The 17,051-nt window shown below is 44.5% G+C and overlaps 1 protein-coding gene across 1 annotated transcript in view; it reads left to right on the forward strand.

The window, feature by feature from the left end:
* The window catches only part of fgd1 (FYVE, RhoGEF and PH domain containing 1), an 87,413-nt gene that overhangs the window by 14,174 nt on the left and 56,188 nt on the right, over window positions 1-17,051 (forward strand). Inside the window, exons 2-3 of the mRNA XM_045206795.1 lie at window positions 10,293-10,586; window positions 14,069-14,282. Coding sequence (XP_045062730.1) covers window positions 10,293-10,586; window positions 14,069-14,282 — 508 coding nt within the window. The remainder of the gene's footprint in view (window positions 1-10,292; window positions 10,587-14,068; window positions 14,283-17,051) is intronic.

The following is a 17,051-nucleotide window of genomic DNA, read 5'->3' on the forward strand; positions in this document are numbered from 1 at the left end:
ATTAGTGGATTCTAATAGAGATACACTATATATACAGCAGTATGTGGACACCCCTTCATATTAGTGGATTCTAATAGAGATACACTATATATACAGCAGTATGAGGACACCCCTTCATATTAGTGGATTCTAATAGAGATACACTGTATATACAGCAGTATGTGGACACCCCCTTCATATTAGTGGATTCTAATAGAGATACACTATATATACAGCAGTATGTGGACACCCCCTTCATATTAGTGGATTCTAATAGAGATGCACTATATATACAGCAGTATGTGGACACCCCTTCATATTAGTGGATTCTAATAGAGATGCACTATATATACAGCAGTATGTGGACACCCCTTCATATTAGTGGATTCTAATAGAGATACACTATATATACAGCAGTATGTGGACACCCCTTCATATTAGTGGATTCTGTTGGAACAGTCAGATGGATCTCCACTATAAAAAGCATCTAGACATTATCTCCCATTTCTTTTAGACTAACATTTAGTTTTCAACAGCAGAGATTTTATATAAACCTTGCTGTCTGTCTCTCCGACATTTGCAACATTGTTTCAATATTCAAAATCTTTTTTATTTAACCTTTATTTAACTAGGCAAGTCAGTTAAGAAGCAAATTCTTATTTACAATGGTGGCCTACCCCGGCCAAACCCGGACGACGCTGGGCCAATTGTGCGCCGCCCTATGGGACTCCCAATCACAGCCGGTTGTGATACAGCCTGGAATCGAACCAGGGAGTCTGTAGTGATGCCTCAAGCACTGAGATGCAGCGCCTTAGACCGCTGCGCCACTCGGGAGCCCGAGGCTTCATAAACACTACAACACTCATCTATAACCATATGTCATGCTTTATAAAGGGTTCATAAATGTGGCATAACTGTGTGACATAACCCACTATGTCAAATATGACATAAACCTGACCTTTATAAAGGGTGCCATAAGCACTGCTTAATAAAGACCTTATAAATCATATTAAATTGAGCTTCACAAAGCATTTATAACCCTATCATGCATCTTGGTAGAGCATTGTAACATCAGGATATTGGTTTCAATTCCCGGGACCACCCATACGTAAAAAATGTATTCACGGATGACTGTAAGTCGCTTTGGATATAAGGTTGTGCTAAATGTTATAGATAATTATTATATTTCACTAAAACATGTCTAGGATGGCCCAACCTCTTTCCCTCTTGGGTGCATAGTCAATATTGGACCTGACCTCAACTTCCCCCAGAATGCTGTGCTGCAGGATGAGACGCTCTAAAGTGCAGTCGTGCACAGCAGAACACGTTGGTAGGACCTTTTAAAATCCGTTTTTATTTTTTGCCTATTAGTTTTTTCCCCAAATTCCATTTTCTTGGTTTTGTTTTTCCAGGTTTCGGATTTTTCCTGGTTTACCAGTTTTACACACTTGTACAATAGAAAAACAACTAAATTTGATTTCTGTGTTCACAACAATGCTTAAACCACATCAGCGGATTACTTTTGAGGTCTGGGAAAAAAATCTAAGAAATTAGTTGCCCTTTAATTCAGTGAGTACGCCCTGCACGGTTGTTTGGTTAGAGGGTTTTCTGTAGTGCAGTAAGCCACATGTGATGTGATTCAGCCGCCAATGGAATGGGTGGAGTAAAAGGTCAGCAACACTCCATATTATTCAGAGCCCCGTGAAATGACACCATATTTACATTCTACAGACCCTACTGAGTATTCCCTACAATACTTTCACTGTGACACCCAGTTCTTGCTCTAAGCCAATATGTATTCCATATACAGTGATTCGCATTGGGGGGCATTTATTTGACCTTGGAACATGTTTTAAAACCCAAATTTAATGTAAATGTCACTTAAACATGAACAAATATGAATCATTGTTAATGTTTAGACAATTATTTTTCATATATCACGAATGGTTATTCGCACTTTTCTACTATTACGCAAATCAAATGCCCCACTTGTGCTGCCACTGGACGGAGAAAAACAAGTAAGTTAACCTTTATTTATTGTCATTTAAATTAATTTGAAGGAGTTTAAGTGTTGAGTTAGATTACATACTGTAGCTACCTCAAACGTTATTTCAAATAATTTCGGTGACTTCACAGCAATTGCTAGCTAGCCAAAATGTAGCTAGCTATCAGGCTCAGCTAAATATAAATCCAACTAGATACAGCCATAGTCACATCATGAGATTTGGAAATGAAAGAGGAATATAATAATCTGAATTGAATGGAGTTTCCCTTCTCTCCATTTAAAGTTTCTGGCGCAGCACTGAAATGCCCTTATCCAGACAAAGGCATTTCCTAACAGACCTTCTAACTTTCCTTGTTGTTACTTTTAAGGTTGGATCCAACATGCAGTACCTCCAGCAGGAAGAGAAGCACGAACCATTGGTCCACCAGCTCAGGGACAAGCTGCACAACCATTGGTCCACCAGCTCAGGGACAAGCTGCACAACCATTGGTCCACCAGCTCAGGGACAAGCTGCACAACCATTGGTCCACCAGCTCAGGGACAAGCTGCACAACCATTGGTCCACCAGCTCAGGGACAAGCTGCACAACCATTGGTCCACCAGCTCAGGGACAAGCTGCACAACCATTGGTCCACCAGCTCAGGGACAAGCTGCACAACCATTGGTCCACCAGCTCAGGGACAAGCTGCACAACCATTGGTCCACCAGCTCAGGGACAAGCTGCACAACCATTGGTCCACCAGCTCAGGGACAAGCTGCACAACCATTGGTCCACCAGCTCAGGGACAAGCTGCACAACCATTGGTCCACCAGCTCAGGGACAAGCTGCACAACCATTGGTCCACCAGCTCAGGGACAAGCTGCACTACCATTGGTCCACCAGCTCAGGGACAAGCTGCACAACCATTGGTCCTCCAGCTCAGGGACAAGCTGCACAACCATTGGTCCACCAGCTCAGGGACAAGCTGCACAACCATTGGTCCACCAGCTCAGGGACAAGCTGCACAACCATTGGTCCACCAGCTCAGGGACAAGCTGCACAACCATTGGTCCACCAGCTCAGGGACAAGCTGCACAACCATTGGTCCACCAGCTCAGGGACAAGCTGCACAACCATTGGTCCACCAGCTCAGGGACAAGCTGCACTACCATTGGTCCACCAGCTCAGGGACAAGCTGCACAACCATTGGTCCACCAGCTCAGGGGACAAGCTGCACAACCATTGGTCCACCAGCTCAGGGACAAGCTGCACAACCATTGGTCCACCAGCTCAGGGACAAGCTGCACAACCATTGGTCCACCAGCTCAGGGACAAGCTGCACAACCATTGGTCCACCAGCTCAGGGACAAGCTGCACAACCATTGGTCCACCAGCTCAGGGACAAGCTGCACAACCATTGGTCCACCAGCTCAGGGACAAGCTGCACAACCATTGGTCCACCAGCTCAGGGACAAGCTGCACAACCATTGGTCCACCAGCTCAGGGACAAGCTGCACTACCATTGGTCCACCAGCTCAGGGACAAGCTGCACAACCATTGGTCCTCCAGCTCAGGGACAAGCTGCACAACCATTGGTCCACCAGCTCAGGGACAAGCTGCACAACCATTGGTCCACCAGCTCAGGGACAAGCTGCACAACCATTGGTCCACCAGCTCAGGGACAAGCTGCACAACCATTGGTCCACCAGCTCAGGGACAAGCTGCACAACCATTGGTCCACCAGCTCAGGGACAAGCTGCACAACCATTGGTCCACCAGCTCAGGGACAAGCTGCACAACCATTGGTCCACCAGCTCAGGGACAAGCTGCACAACCATTGGTCCACCAGCTCAGGGACAAGCTGCACAACCATTGGTCCACCAGCTCTGGGACAAGCTGCACAACCATTGGTCCACCAGCTCAGGGACAAGCTGCACAACCATTGGTCCACCAGCTCAGGGACAAGCTGCACAACCATTGGTCCACCAGCTCAGGGACAAGCTGCACAACCATTGGTCCACCAGCTCAGGGACAAGCTGCACAACCATTGGTCCACCAGCTCAGGGACAAGCTGCACTACCATTGGTCCACCAGCTCAGGGACAAGCTGCACAACCATTGGTCCTCCAGCTCAGGGACAAGCTGCACAACCATTGGTCCACCAGCTCAGGGACAAGCTGCACAACCATTGGTCCACCAGCTCAGGGACAAGCTGCACAACCATTGGTCCACCAGCTCAGGGACAAGCTGCACAACCATTGGTCCACCAGCTCAGGGACAAGCTGCACAACCATTGGTCCACCAGCTCAGGGACAAGCTGCACAACCATTGGTCCACCAGCTCAGGGACAAGCTGCACTACCATTGGTCCACCAGCTCAGGGACAAGCTGCACAACCATTGGTCCACCAGCTCAGGGGACAAGCTGCACAACCATTGGTCCACCAGCTCAGGGACAAGCTGCACAACCATTGGTCCACCAGCTCAGGGACAAGCTGCACTACCATTGGTCCACCAGCTCAGGGACAAGCTGCACAACCATTGGTCCTCCAGCTCAGGGACAAGCTGCACAACCATTGGTCCACCAGCTCAGGGACAAGCTGCACAACCATTGGTCCACCAGCTCAGGGACAAGCTGCACAACCATTGGTCCACCAGCTCAGGGACAAGCTGCACAACCATTGGTCCACCAGCTCAGGGACAAGCTGCACAACCATTGGTCCACCAGCTCAGGGACAAGCTGCACAACCATTGGTCCACCAGCTCAGGGACAAGCTGCACAACCATTGGTCCACCAGCTCAGGGGACAAGCTGCACAACCATTGGTCCACCAGCTCAGGGACAAGCTGCACAACCATTGGTCCACCAGCTCAGGGACAAGCTGCACAACCATTGGTCCACCAGCTCAGGGACAAGCTGCACAACCATTGGTCCACCAGCTCAGGGACAAGCTGCACAACCATTGGTCCACCAGCTCAGGGACAAGCTGCACAACCATTGGTCCCACCAGCTCAGGGACAAGCTGCACAACCATTGGTCCACCAGCTCAGGGACAAGCTGCACAACCATTGGTCCACCAGCTCAGGGACAAGCTGCACTACCATTGGTCCACCAGCTCAGGGACAAGCTGCACAACCATTGGTCCTCCAGCTCAGGGACAAGCTGCACAACCATTGGTCCACCAGCTCAGGGACAAGCTGCACAACCATTGGTCCACCAGCTCTGGGACAAGCTGCACAACCATTGGTCCACCAGCTCAGGGACAAGCTGCACAACCATTGGTCCACCAGCTCAGGGACAAGCTGCACAACCATTGGTCCACCAGCTCAGGGACAAGCTGCACAACCATTGGTCCACCAGCTCAGGGACAAGCTGCACAACCATTGGTCCACCAGCTCAGGGACAAGCTGCACTATTCACAGCCCTGAGCAATGTTCAATGTAATTGCATTGCTGGATGTTCTGAAACTTAATGCATTTGTATTGTTTTAAAAATGTACAAATAAAAGGAAATGTATGGTTTAAACATGTCTTAAATGTTTATTTTGTTTTAGCAGTTAGTGATAATTCCCTAAGTGTTAATACATTTGTGTTTACATCATTAAGCCTTTATAGATGTGTTATGAATGACAGAAGGTTTCTCACTTCAAACTAAGTATTACAGGACACTACATAAAGTGTGAATAAATAGCTTATTAACATTCTGCTGATTTATGAAGGTTGTCTCATGACCAACAGGTTACTGTAGGGCGTGAGAGGTATTTAAATGGGTTGATGGACCTGCAAAGCTTGCGTTTTGTGTGTGTCAGAACCAAGATGATTTGGAGTAGTCCAACCTAGAGACTACCGCACCAGGTATTCCTCTTCTGTTCCCATGCTGGAGACCCGGGCTTGATTCCAACCTGTTACAATGGTGCCAACATTTTAGTGGCTGATCTTTCAGCGGGGCAGTGGGTGAATGTGTCAAAGACCTGACTGGGCCCAGCAGTGTGCGGTACGGTTCGTGTTTATTGTGTGTGGGTTTGTGTACTGAGGAACATGTAACTTGGTTCCAGAAGAAAGACACTTTTAATTTCTTTAGGTTTAGGTGAGTGTTTCTTGGTGTAACGTCGTCCCCAGGCTATTGAACACACAGCACATATATATGCCTGGGATATCAACCATTCAACGTTGACTTTAGTGGGAGTGACCATAGAATTCTATAGGAGTGACCTCACTGAGTAAAGTATTTGTCATCGTCACTACTTAACACAGTCAAAAAGTCATAAACCCTGCCCATTCCCACAATTTATCTTCTTAAAATTGTATTTTAAACCTAACCCCAACTAATGAAGGTCAAGTTGGACGCGTTGGTTCACCAGACCTTCCGCGCATTTGGACGGAAGTGTCTGGGAATGAGATTAGGTGTAATGTGACTAACATTACATCACTTTAGAGCGTATTCCATCCTTCAGCAACAACGTGTCAACCTTTATAAAGCACATGTTTATGTCATATTCTACATAGTGGGTTATGTCACATTTGACATTGGTGATTATGTCACACAGTTATGCCACATTTATGAACCCTTTATAAAAGCATGACATACGGTTATAGATGCTTTGTAACACATTTATGTAGTGCTTATGAAGGCATTATGAATGCTTTATGAAGCCGTTACAAGCTGAACGTAATTTAAAGCTGGACCATATAAATGTTTTATATCATATTTTTGTATTGACTAAATTATTTTCAGCTGCACCAGAAACAAATAAAGTGTTGACTTCAACTTCTGGATCAATTCATTATGATATTCATGAAATGTATTTGGAAGTACCTAGCTACAATCTTACTGCAAAAATAATAATAAAATGATGCAAACTTTCGTTTGTTGGCAAGTAAATATGTTTTAATAAAACAGTAGATTAGTCTGTCAATGCAGCAAATAAGTAGACATGTCTTGTTTTCAGACAAACTCCAATAAGAATCTGTAGGCCACCAAGTGGTATTGTCTGTAAGAGAATGACGAAAACACTATTCCACATTCAATAATAATAATTAATCACTGTGTACTGTCTGGATTACTACTGTAGCAGCATGGGGTAGAATATGAGCCATCTCACAGACCAACGTTAGCTAGCTAGCTACAACACACAGGTATAGTTACTCAGACTAATATGAGTCATCTCTCAGACACATGTTAGCTAGCTAGCTACAACACACAGGTATAGTTACTCAGACTAATATGAGCCATCTCACAGACCAACGTTAGCTAGCTAGCTACAACACACAGGTATAGTTACTCAGACTAATATGAGCCATCTCACAGACCAACGTTAGCTAGCTAGCTACAACACACAGGTATAGTTACTCAGACTAATATGAGACATCTCACAGACACACATTAGCTAGCTAGCTACAACACACAGGTATAGTTACTCAGACTAATATGAGACATCTCACAGACACACGTTAGCTAGCTAGCTACAACACACAGGTATAGTTACTCAGACTAATATGAGACATCTCACAGACACACGTTAGCTAGCTAGCTACAACACACAAGTATAGTTACTCCAAGACTAATATGAGACATCTCACAGACACACGTTAGCTAGCTAGCTACAACACACAGGTATATTTACTCAGACTAATATGAGACATCTCACAGACCCATGTTAGCTAGCTAGCTACAACACACAGGTATATTTACTCAGACTAATATGAGACATCTCACAGACCCACGTTAGCTAGCTAGCTGCAACACACAGGTATATTTACTCCAAGACTAATATGAGTAATCAACACAGACACACGTTAGCTAGCTAGCTACAACACACAGGTATAGTTACTCAGACTAATATGAGACATCTCACAGACACACTAGCTAGCTAGCTACAACACACAGGTATAGCGACTCCAAGACTAATATTGACTAGGCCATTCCAAGACATTTAAATGTTTCCCCTTAAACCACTCGAGTGTTGCTTTAGCAGTATGCTTAGGGTCATTGTCCTGCTGGAAGGTGAACCTCCGTCCCAGTCTCAAATCTCTGGAAGACTGAAAAAGGTTTCCATCATTCCTTCAATTCTGACCAGTTTCCCAGTCCCTTCCGATGAAAAACATCCCCACAGCATGATGCTGCCACCACCATGTTTACTGTGGGGATGGTGTTCTCGTGGGGATGAGAGTTATTGGGTTTGCGCCAGACATAGTGTTTTCCTTGATGGCCAAAAAGCTCAATTTTAGTCTCATCTGACGAGAGTACCTTCTTCCATATGTTTGGGGAGTCTCCCACATGCCTTTTGGCGAACACCAAACGTGTTTGCTAATTTTTCTCTTTAAGCAATGGCTTTTTTCTGGCCACTCTTCCGTAAAGTCCAGCTCTGTGGAGTGTACGGTTTAAAATGGTCCTATGGACAGATACTCCAATCTCCGCAGTGGAGCTTTGCAGCTCCTTCAGAGTTATCTTTGGTCTCTTTGTTGCCTCTCTGATTAATGCCCTCCTTGCCTGGTCTGTGAGTTTTGGTGGGCAGCCCTCTCTTGGCAGGTTTGTTGTGATGCCATATTCTTTCAATTTTTTTATAATGGATTTAATGGTGCTCCGTGGGATGTTCAAAATGTCGGATATTTTTTTATAACCCAACCCTGATATGTACTTCTCCACAACTTTGTCCCTGACCTGTTTGGAGAGCTCCTTGGTCTTCATGGTGCCGCTTGCTTGGTGGTGCCCCTTGCTTAGTGGTTTGCAGACTTTGGGGCCTTTCAGAACAGGTGTATATATACTGAGATCATGTGACACTTAGATTGCACACAGGTGGACTTTATTTATATAATTATGTGACTTCTGATGGTAATTGGTTGCACCAGATCTTATTTAGGGGCTTCATAGCAAAGGGGGTGAATACATATGCACGCACCACTTTTCCGTTATTTATTTTTTAGCATTTTTTTAAACAAGTTATTTTTTTAATTTCACTTCACCAATTTTGACTATTTAGTGTATGTCCAATTTTTCAATTTGCAAGGCACCGTATTTGGCAATATTTAAAAATACAATCGCAGGAAGAATCTGTTTCTGAATAGGTGAGTGCCACTGGAAAGTTGGTGGACTATAAATTCCTCCTCATATTGTAGGCCTAAAATCTGTGTATCCACTCTTTCCATTGGCCTATACTATTGGTTGCATTTAAGACACGTTGGTCGTCTTGATCTCAGATTCATTGTGTGTGGTATATTATTGCGATGTCTCCAGTCATGTAAAATGATGTAGAATTGCAGGAAATTATTTTTAGAAAAAGGACCTTGTTTTTCCAACCCACAAACCCCTCATCCCCTGGTCTTCAGGACTGAGGCCCGAGTGTTATGAAACTCTGGTGACGGCCCTGGTCCCTCCTTGTCTCCCTCTCTCCCCCAGGCCCGTCCTCCTCCAGTCCAGTATTAAATACTCCATAATTGTCACGGTTCAGACAGACGACAAGAGGACCACAATTGCGTCACACCAGAAAGTTTATTTAAACTTAAGGGAAAAGGGAAGTAAGGGAGTGAGTGAAGGCTCCAGGGGTTATCCCGTCCAGTGTGCTGGGTCTGTGCCTCCCCCAGTGGCAGCGATGCGTCCGATGACGCTCGGTGGTTGGTGGTCCAGAAGTCCTGGGGGGAGGAAACACAGACACAACGGGGCGGATGAAAACAGGCAGAAGTACAGTTCAAGGGAAATCCAAATACGTTGTAGCAAGGCAGAAGGCTGGTCAGAGTTACCGGGGTCGAAGAGTAGTCAGGAGTCGAATGGCAGAAAGCAGGTCTGGTTTTCCTGGGGCAGAAGAGTATCCAAGAATCAGGCAGGTCCGGGGTCACAAAACAAGGGTGAGCCAGAAGCGTGAGCACACAGGTTCCGGGTGTGAGCTATGCAGACGATCTGACAAAGGAGAGCTGAAAGACGGGACTTTAAATACTGGGAGAGGTTAGTGGGTAATGCAGCGCAGCTGGCAGAGTAATTAGAGCCGAGCAGAGCAGGGACAGGTGGAGCTCGTTAGGCTGAGTAGAGAGAGAGAGATGAGCAGAGTGGAAGATAGTGGAAACACATTAAGGTGGTAACCCGGTGGAGTGAGAGGGCTCATGACAATAATGTATATGTATGTGTTTTATGAAACTGATGTCCTGGTTCCTCTGACCTTGGTTCCTCTGTAGGTTTCTTCCTAGGTTCCTGCCTTTCTAGGGAGTTTTCACAGACACCGTGCTTCAACATCACCATTGCTTGCTCTTTGGGGTTTTAGGCTGGGTTTCTGTATAAGCACTTTGTGACAACTGCTGATGTAAAAAGGGCTTTACAAATACATTTCTATCCTCTCCCCAGGCCCGTCCTCCTCCAGTCCTCGGCTGATGACTAAGAGCCTATCCCTGGAGCCTGGTGCTCACGGTGCATGCCTCGGGGCCCACGACGACGACTCAGACACCCGGACCCCTCGCCTCAGCTCAGACCCCGGCCCCCAAACCTCCGGGCCCCTGGGTCTGCAGCCCCCCAGGGCCCTGCTGCACCCCGCTGGACACGGCTGTAATGGAGGAGAAGATGAGAGTGGAACTCCTCAAGAAGAAGTGCCCTCCACCGCCCTCAAGACACGTCCTCCCTTACCTGGGCCTAAACCACAAGGTAAATCAAAATCTAATCAAATCACATTTTATTTGTCATATGCTTCGTAAACAAGAGGTGTGGACTAACAGTGAAATGCTGACTTACGGGCCCTTCCCAACAACGCAGAGTTAAAGAAAATAGAGAAATAATAGATAAGTAAAACAAGTAATATAAATACACAATGAATAACGATAAATATATACCATATACTATATATACTATACACAGGGTACCAGTACTGAGTCGATGTGCAGGGGTACAAGGTAATTGAGGTAGATATGTACATATAACTAGGGACAAAGTGACAGATAATAAACAGTAGCAGCAGCGTATGTGATGAGTCCAAAAAGTTAGTGCTAAAAGGTTCAATGCAGATAATCCGGGTAGCTATGTAACTAACTATTTAGCAGTCTTATGGCTTTGGGGGTTGAAACTGTTCAGGGTCCTGTCTGGGGTACCAGTACTGAGTCGATGTGAAAGAGGTAGTGAGATATACACAGTTGAAGTCGGAAGTTTACATACACCTTAGCCAAATACATTTAAACTCAGTTTTTCACAATTCCTGACATTTAATCCTAGTAAAAATGCACTGTTTTAGGGCAGTTAGGATCACCACTTTATTTTAAGAATGTGAAATGTCAGAATAATAGTAGAGAGAATGATTTATTTCAGGTTTTATTTCTTTCATCACATTCCCAGTGGGTCAGAAGTTTACATACACTCAATTAGTATTTGGTAGCATTGCCTTTAAATTGTTTAACTTGGGTCAAACGTTTCGGGTAGCCTTCCACAAGCTTCCCACAATAAGATGGGCGAATTTTGGCCCATTCCTCCTAACAGAGCTGGTGTAACTGAATCAGGTTTGTAGGCCTCCTTGCTCGCACACGCTTTTTCAGTTCTGCCCACACATTTTCTATAGGATTAAGGTCAGGGCTTTGTGATGGCCACTCCAATACCTTGACTTTGTTGTCCTTAAGCCATTTTGCCACAACTTTGGAAGTATGCTTGGGGTCATTGTCCATTTGGAAGACCCATTTACGACCAAGCTTTAACTTCGTGACTGATGTCTTGAGATGTTTCTTCAATATATCCACATAATTGTCCTTCCTCATGATGCCATCTATTTTGTGAAGTGCACCAGTCCCTCCTGCAGCAAAGCACCCCCACAGCATGATGCTGCCACCCCCGTGCTTCACGGTTGGGATGGTGTTCTTCGGCTTGCAAGCGACCCCCTTTTTCCTCCAAACATAACAATGGTCATTATGGCCAAACAGTTATATTTTTGTTTCATCAGACCAGATGACATTTCTCCAAAAAGTACGAGCTTTGTCCCCATGTGCAGTTGCAAACCGCAGTCTGGCTTTTTTATGGCGGTTTTGGAGCAGTGGCTTCTTCCTTGCTGAGCGGCCTTTCAGGTTATGTCGATATAGGACTCGTTTTACTGTGGATATAGATACTTTTGTATCTGTTTCCTCCAGCATCTTCACAAGGTCCTTTGCTGTTGTTCTGGGATTGATTTGCACTTTTCGCACCAAAGTACGTTCATCTCTAGGTGACAGAACGCGTCTCCTTCCTGAGCGGTGTGATGGCTGCATGGTCCAATGGTGTTTATACTTGCGTACTATTGTTTGTACAGATGAACGTGGTACCTTCAGGCGTTTGGAAATTGCTCCCAAGGATGAACCAGACTTGTGGAGGTCTACAATTTTTTACAATTCTGAGGTCTTGGCTGATTTCTTTTGATTTTCCCATGATGTCAAGCAAAGAGGCACTGGGTTTGAAGGTAGGCCTTGAAATACATCCACAGGTACACCTCCAATTGACTCAAATTATGTAAATTCGTCCATCAGAAGCTTCTAAAGCCATGACATCATTTTCTGGAATTTTCCAAGCTATTTAATGGCACAGTCAACTTCTGACCCACTGGAATTGTGATACAGTGAATTATAAGTGAAATAATCTGTCTGTAAACAATTGTTGGAAAAATTACTTGTGTCATGCACAAAGTAGATGTCCTAACCGACTTGCCAAAACTATAGTTTGTTAACGAGAAATTTGTGGAGTGGTTGAAAAATGACTCCAACCTAAGTGCATGTAAACTTCCAACTTCAACTGTATATGCACATATAACTAGGATAGTTAGGAATGCAGATAGTTCGGATAGCTATTTGGTTAACTATTTAACTAACTATTTGTTGTTCATGAGCCTTTTGGTCCCAGACTTGGTCTACTTGAAACATGTAGGTTTTACAGACTGGGTCAGGGAGAGTTTGAAAATGAAGTGGCAAGTGTCATTTGCCAGTTGGTCAGCGCATGCTCTAAGTATGTCCTGTTAATCCATCTGGCCCTGCGGCCTTGTGAATGTTGACCTGTTTAAACGTCTTACTCTCATCGGCTACGGAGAGCGTGATCACACAGTCGTCCGGAACAGCTGGTGCTCTTACGTATGGTTCAGTGTTGCTTTCTTCGAAGCACGCATAGAAGGCATTTAAAGTGGAAGAGAGATTGACTTCATCACTACTTGTTTTTGTAAGAAGTGTTCACAAGCTGAATGTACCGTCTATTTAAATAAGACATGCCACCAGAGGTCTCTTCACAGTCCCCAAGTCCAGAACAGACTATGGGAGGCGCACAGTACTACATAGAGCCATGACTACATGGAACTCTATTCCACATCAGGTAACTGACGCAAGCAGTAGAATCAGATTTTTAAAAAACAGGTACAAATACACCTTATGGAACAGCGGGGACTGTGAAGAGACACACACAAAGGTACAGACACACGCATTACAAAGGGAAACCCTAATAAATACAAATAAAAAAATTCTCGTCTGGTAGGCTCACGTCACTGGACAGCTCGCGTTTGGGTTTCCCTTTGTAATCCGTCATAGTTTGCAAGCCCTGCCACATCCGACGTGGCTGCCTAATGATATCAACTATAAAATATTGGTATTCCAAGTAGGACAATAAAGAAGACATTACATTCCTCTGTACCTGTGCAGTAACACTGTAATTACTGTAGTTTAAATAAATAGATATTAGATCAAATACAAAGATGACCAACACCTTGTATGTTGTGTTATTCCTCCTCAGTCAGTAACATGTTGTATGTTGTGTTATTCCTCCTCAGTCAGTAACATGTTGTATGTTGTGTTATTCCTCCTCAGTCAGTAACATGTTGGATGTTGTGTTATTCCTCCTCAGTCAGTAACATGTTGTATGTTGTGTTATTCCTCCTCAGTCAGTAACATGTTGTATTTTGTGTTATTCCTCCTCAGTCAGTAACATGTTGTATGTTGTGTTATTCCTCCTCAGTCAGTAACATGTTGTATGTTGTGTTATTCCTCCTCAGTCAGTAACATGTTGTATGCTGTGTTATTCCTCCTCAGTCAGTAACATGTTGTATGTTGTGTTATTCCTCCTCAGTCAGTAACATGTTGTATGTTGTGTTATTCCTCCTCAGTCAGTAACATGTTGTATGTTGTGTTATTCCTCCTCAGTGCCCCCAAAGCCTCCTCACCTGCTGCAGAGTGCTGGTGCTGCTAGGCCACGCCCCCGTGCCCCGGACAAGCCCCTCCCTCTGCCTCCACCCTGTAGACCTCTGCCTGCAGATCCCAGAGGGGGAGGAGCCAGCCAACCCCCAACACTCCCCCGCGCTGAGGGAAGCTCCTCCCCCACCTCATGCGTGCTCTCCCTCATCGAGAAGTTTGAGAGGTGAGACGTCATTCTCAGGATCTAACCTAGGTCAAGTAGTTTCCATGGTAGGCCTACAATGGAACCAAATACATAGTTATAGTGATTAATGACATAGTTATAGTGATTAATGACATAGTTATAGTGATTAATGACATAGTTATAGTGATTCATGACATAGTTATAGTGATTCATGACATAGTTATAGTGATTCATGACATAGTTATAGTGATTAATGACATAGTTATAGTGATTAATGACATAGTTATAGTGATTAATGACATAGTTATAGTGATTAATGACATAGTTATAGTGATTAATGACATAGTTATAGTGATTAATGACATAGTTATAGTGATTAATGACATAGTTATAGTGGTTAATGACATAGTTATAGTGATTCATGACATAGTTATAGTGATTAATGACATAGTTATAGTGATTAATGACATAGTAATAGTGATTAATGACATAGTTATAGTGATTAATGACATAGTTATAGTGATTAATGACATAGTTATAGTGATTAATGACATAGTTATAGTGATTAATGACATAGTTATAGTGGTTAATGACATAGTTATAGTGATTAATGACATAGTTATAGTGTTTAATGACATAGTTGTAGTGATTAATGACATAGTTCCAAGTGATTACTGACATAGTTCCAAGTATTTACTGACGTGGTTCCAAGTGACTAATGACATAGTTATAGTAATTAATGACATAGTTCCAAGCGATTAATGACATAGTTATAGTAATCAAGGGTTTTTCTTTATTTTTACAATTTTTTACATTGTAGAATAATAGTGAAGACATCAAAACTATGAAATAACACATATGGAATCATGTAGTAACCAAAAAAGTGTTAAACAAATCAAAATATATTTTATATTTGAGATTCTTCAAATAGCCACCCTTAGCCTTGATGACAGCTTTGCACACTCTTGGCATTCTCTCAACCAGCTTAACCTGGAATGCTTTTCCAACAGTCTTGAAGGAGTTCCCACATATACTGAGCACTTGTTGGCTGCTTTTCCTTCACTCTGCAGTCCGACTCATCCCAAACCATCTCAATTGGGTTGAGGTCAGGGGATTGTGGAGGCCAGGTCATCTGATGCAGCACTCCATCACTCTCCTTCTTGGTCAAATAGCCCTTACACAGCCTGGAGGTGTGTTGGGTCATTGTCCTGTTGAAAAACAAATGATAGTCCCACTAAGCCCAAACCAGATGGGATGGCGTATCGCTGCAGAATGCTGTGGTAGCCATGCTGGTTAAGTGTGCCTTGAATTCTAAATAAATCACAGACAGTGTCACCAGCAAAGCACCCCCACACCATAACACCTCCTCCTCAATGCTTTACGGTGGGAAATACACATGCAGAGATCATCCGTTCACCTACACCGCATCTCACAAAGACACAGTGGTTTGAACCAAAAATCTCCAATTTGGACTCCAGACCAAAGGACAGATTTCCACGGGTCTAATGTCCATTGCTCGTGTTTCTTGGCCCAAGCAAGCCTCTTCTTATTATTAGTGTCCTTTAGTAGTGGTTCCGTTGCAGCAATTCGACCATGAAGGCCTGATTCACACAGTCCCCTCTGAACAGTTGATGATGAGATGTGTCTGTTACTTGAACTCTGTGAAGCATTTATTTGGGCTTTAATATCTGAGGCTGGTAACTCTAATGAACTTATCCTCTGCAGCAGAGGTAACTCTGGGTCTTCCATTCCTGTGGCGGTCCTCATGAGAGCCAGTTTCATCATAGCGCTTGATGGTTTTTGCGACCGCACTTGAAGAAACTTTAAAAGTTCTTGAAATGTTCAGTATTGACTGACCTTCATGTCTTAAAGTAATGATAGACTGTTGTTTCTCGTTGCTTATTTGAGCTGTTCTTGCCATAATATTGACTTGGTCTTTACCAAATAGGGGGGCTACCTATTTGATTGGCTCAAACGCATTAAGAAGGATTAACAAGTGCTCAGCATATGTGGGAACTCCTTCAAGACTGTTGGAAAATCATTCCAGGTGAAGCTAGTTGAGAGAATGCCAAGAGTCTGCAAAGCTGTCATCAAGGCAAAGAGTGTGTCACACCCTGGCTCTGGGACTCATTATGTTGAGCCAGGGTGTGTTCATTCTATGTGTGTATTTCTATGTTGGTAATTCTGTTGTGTTGATTTCTATGTTTTGCCTGAGTGACTCCCAATCAGAGGCAACGAGTGTCAGCTGTTGGCTGGTTGTCTCTGATTGGGAGCCATATTTAAACTGTATGTTTTTCCCTTTGGGTTTGTGGGTTTTTGTTCCGTGTTCGGTCATTGATACCGTTGGACGTCACGAGTCGTTTCTTGTTTTGTTGGTTGTGTATGTTATCACTGAAGATAATAAATACCATGTTCGTTCAACACGCTGCGCATTGGTCTCTCCCTGACGATCGTGACAGAAGAACCCACCATGCAACGACCAAGCAGCGTGTCCAGGGGCAGCCCTTGGGCTGGACATGGGAGGAAGCGCCGGGAAAGGCCCTGGCGAAAGAGGAGCAGCGTGTCCAGGAGCAGGCAGCCTGGACATGGGAGGAGATATTGGACGGTAAAGGGTCCTGGACTTGGGGGGAAATCCTGGCCGGGATGGATCGCCGGCCATGGAGTGAGACAGTGGAGAGGCGACGGAGAGAGGAGCAACGGCGTGATCAGGGTCGTCGTCGGACGGTCGAGAGGCAACCCCAGAAAATTTTTAGGGGGGGGCACACGGCATGGACGACGGGGCTGACGGAGGAAAAAAAGGGGCGGATC

Source organism: Coregonus clupeaformis, chromosome 24 (genome assembly GCF_020615455.1).
Source record: "Coregonus clupeaformis isolate EN_2021a chromosome 24, ASM2061545v1, whole genome shotgun sequence".
In the NCBI taxonomy this organism is placed as follows: domain Eukaryota; kingdom Metazoa; phylum Chordata; class Actinopteri; order Salmoniformes; family Salmonidae; genus Coregonus; species Coregonus clupeaformis.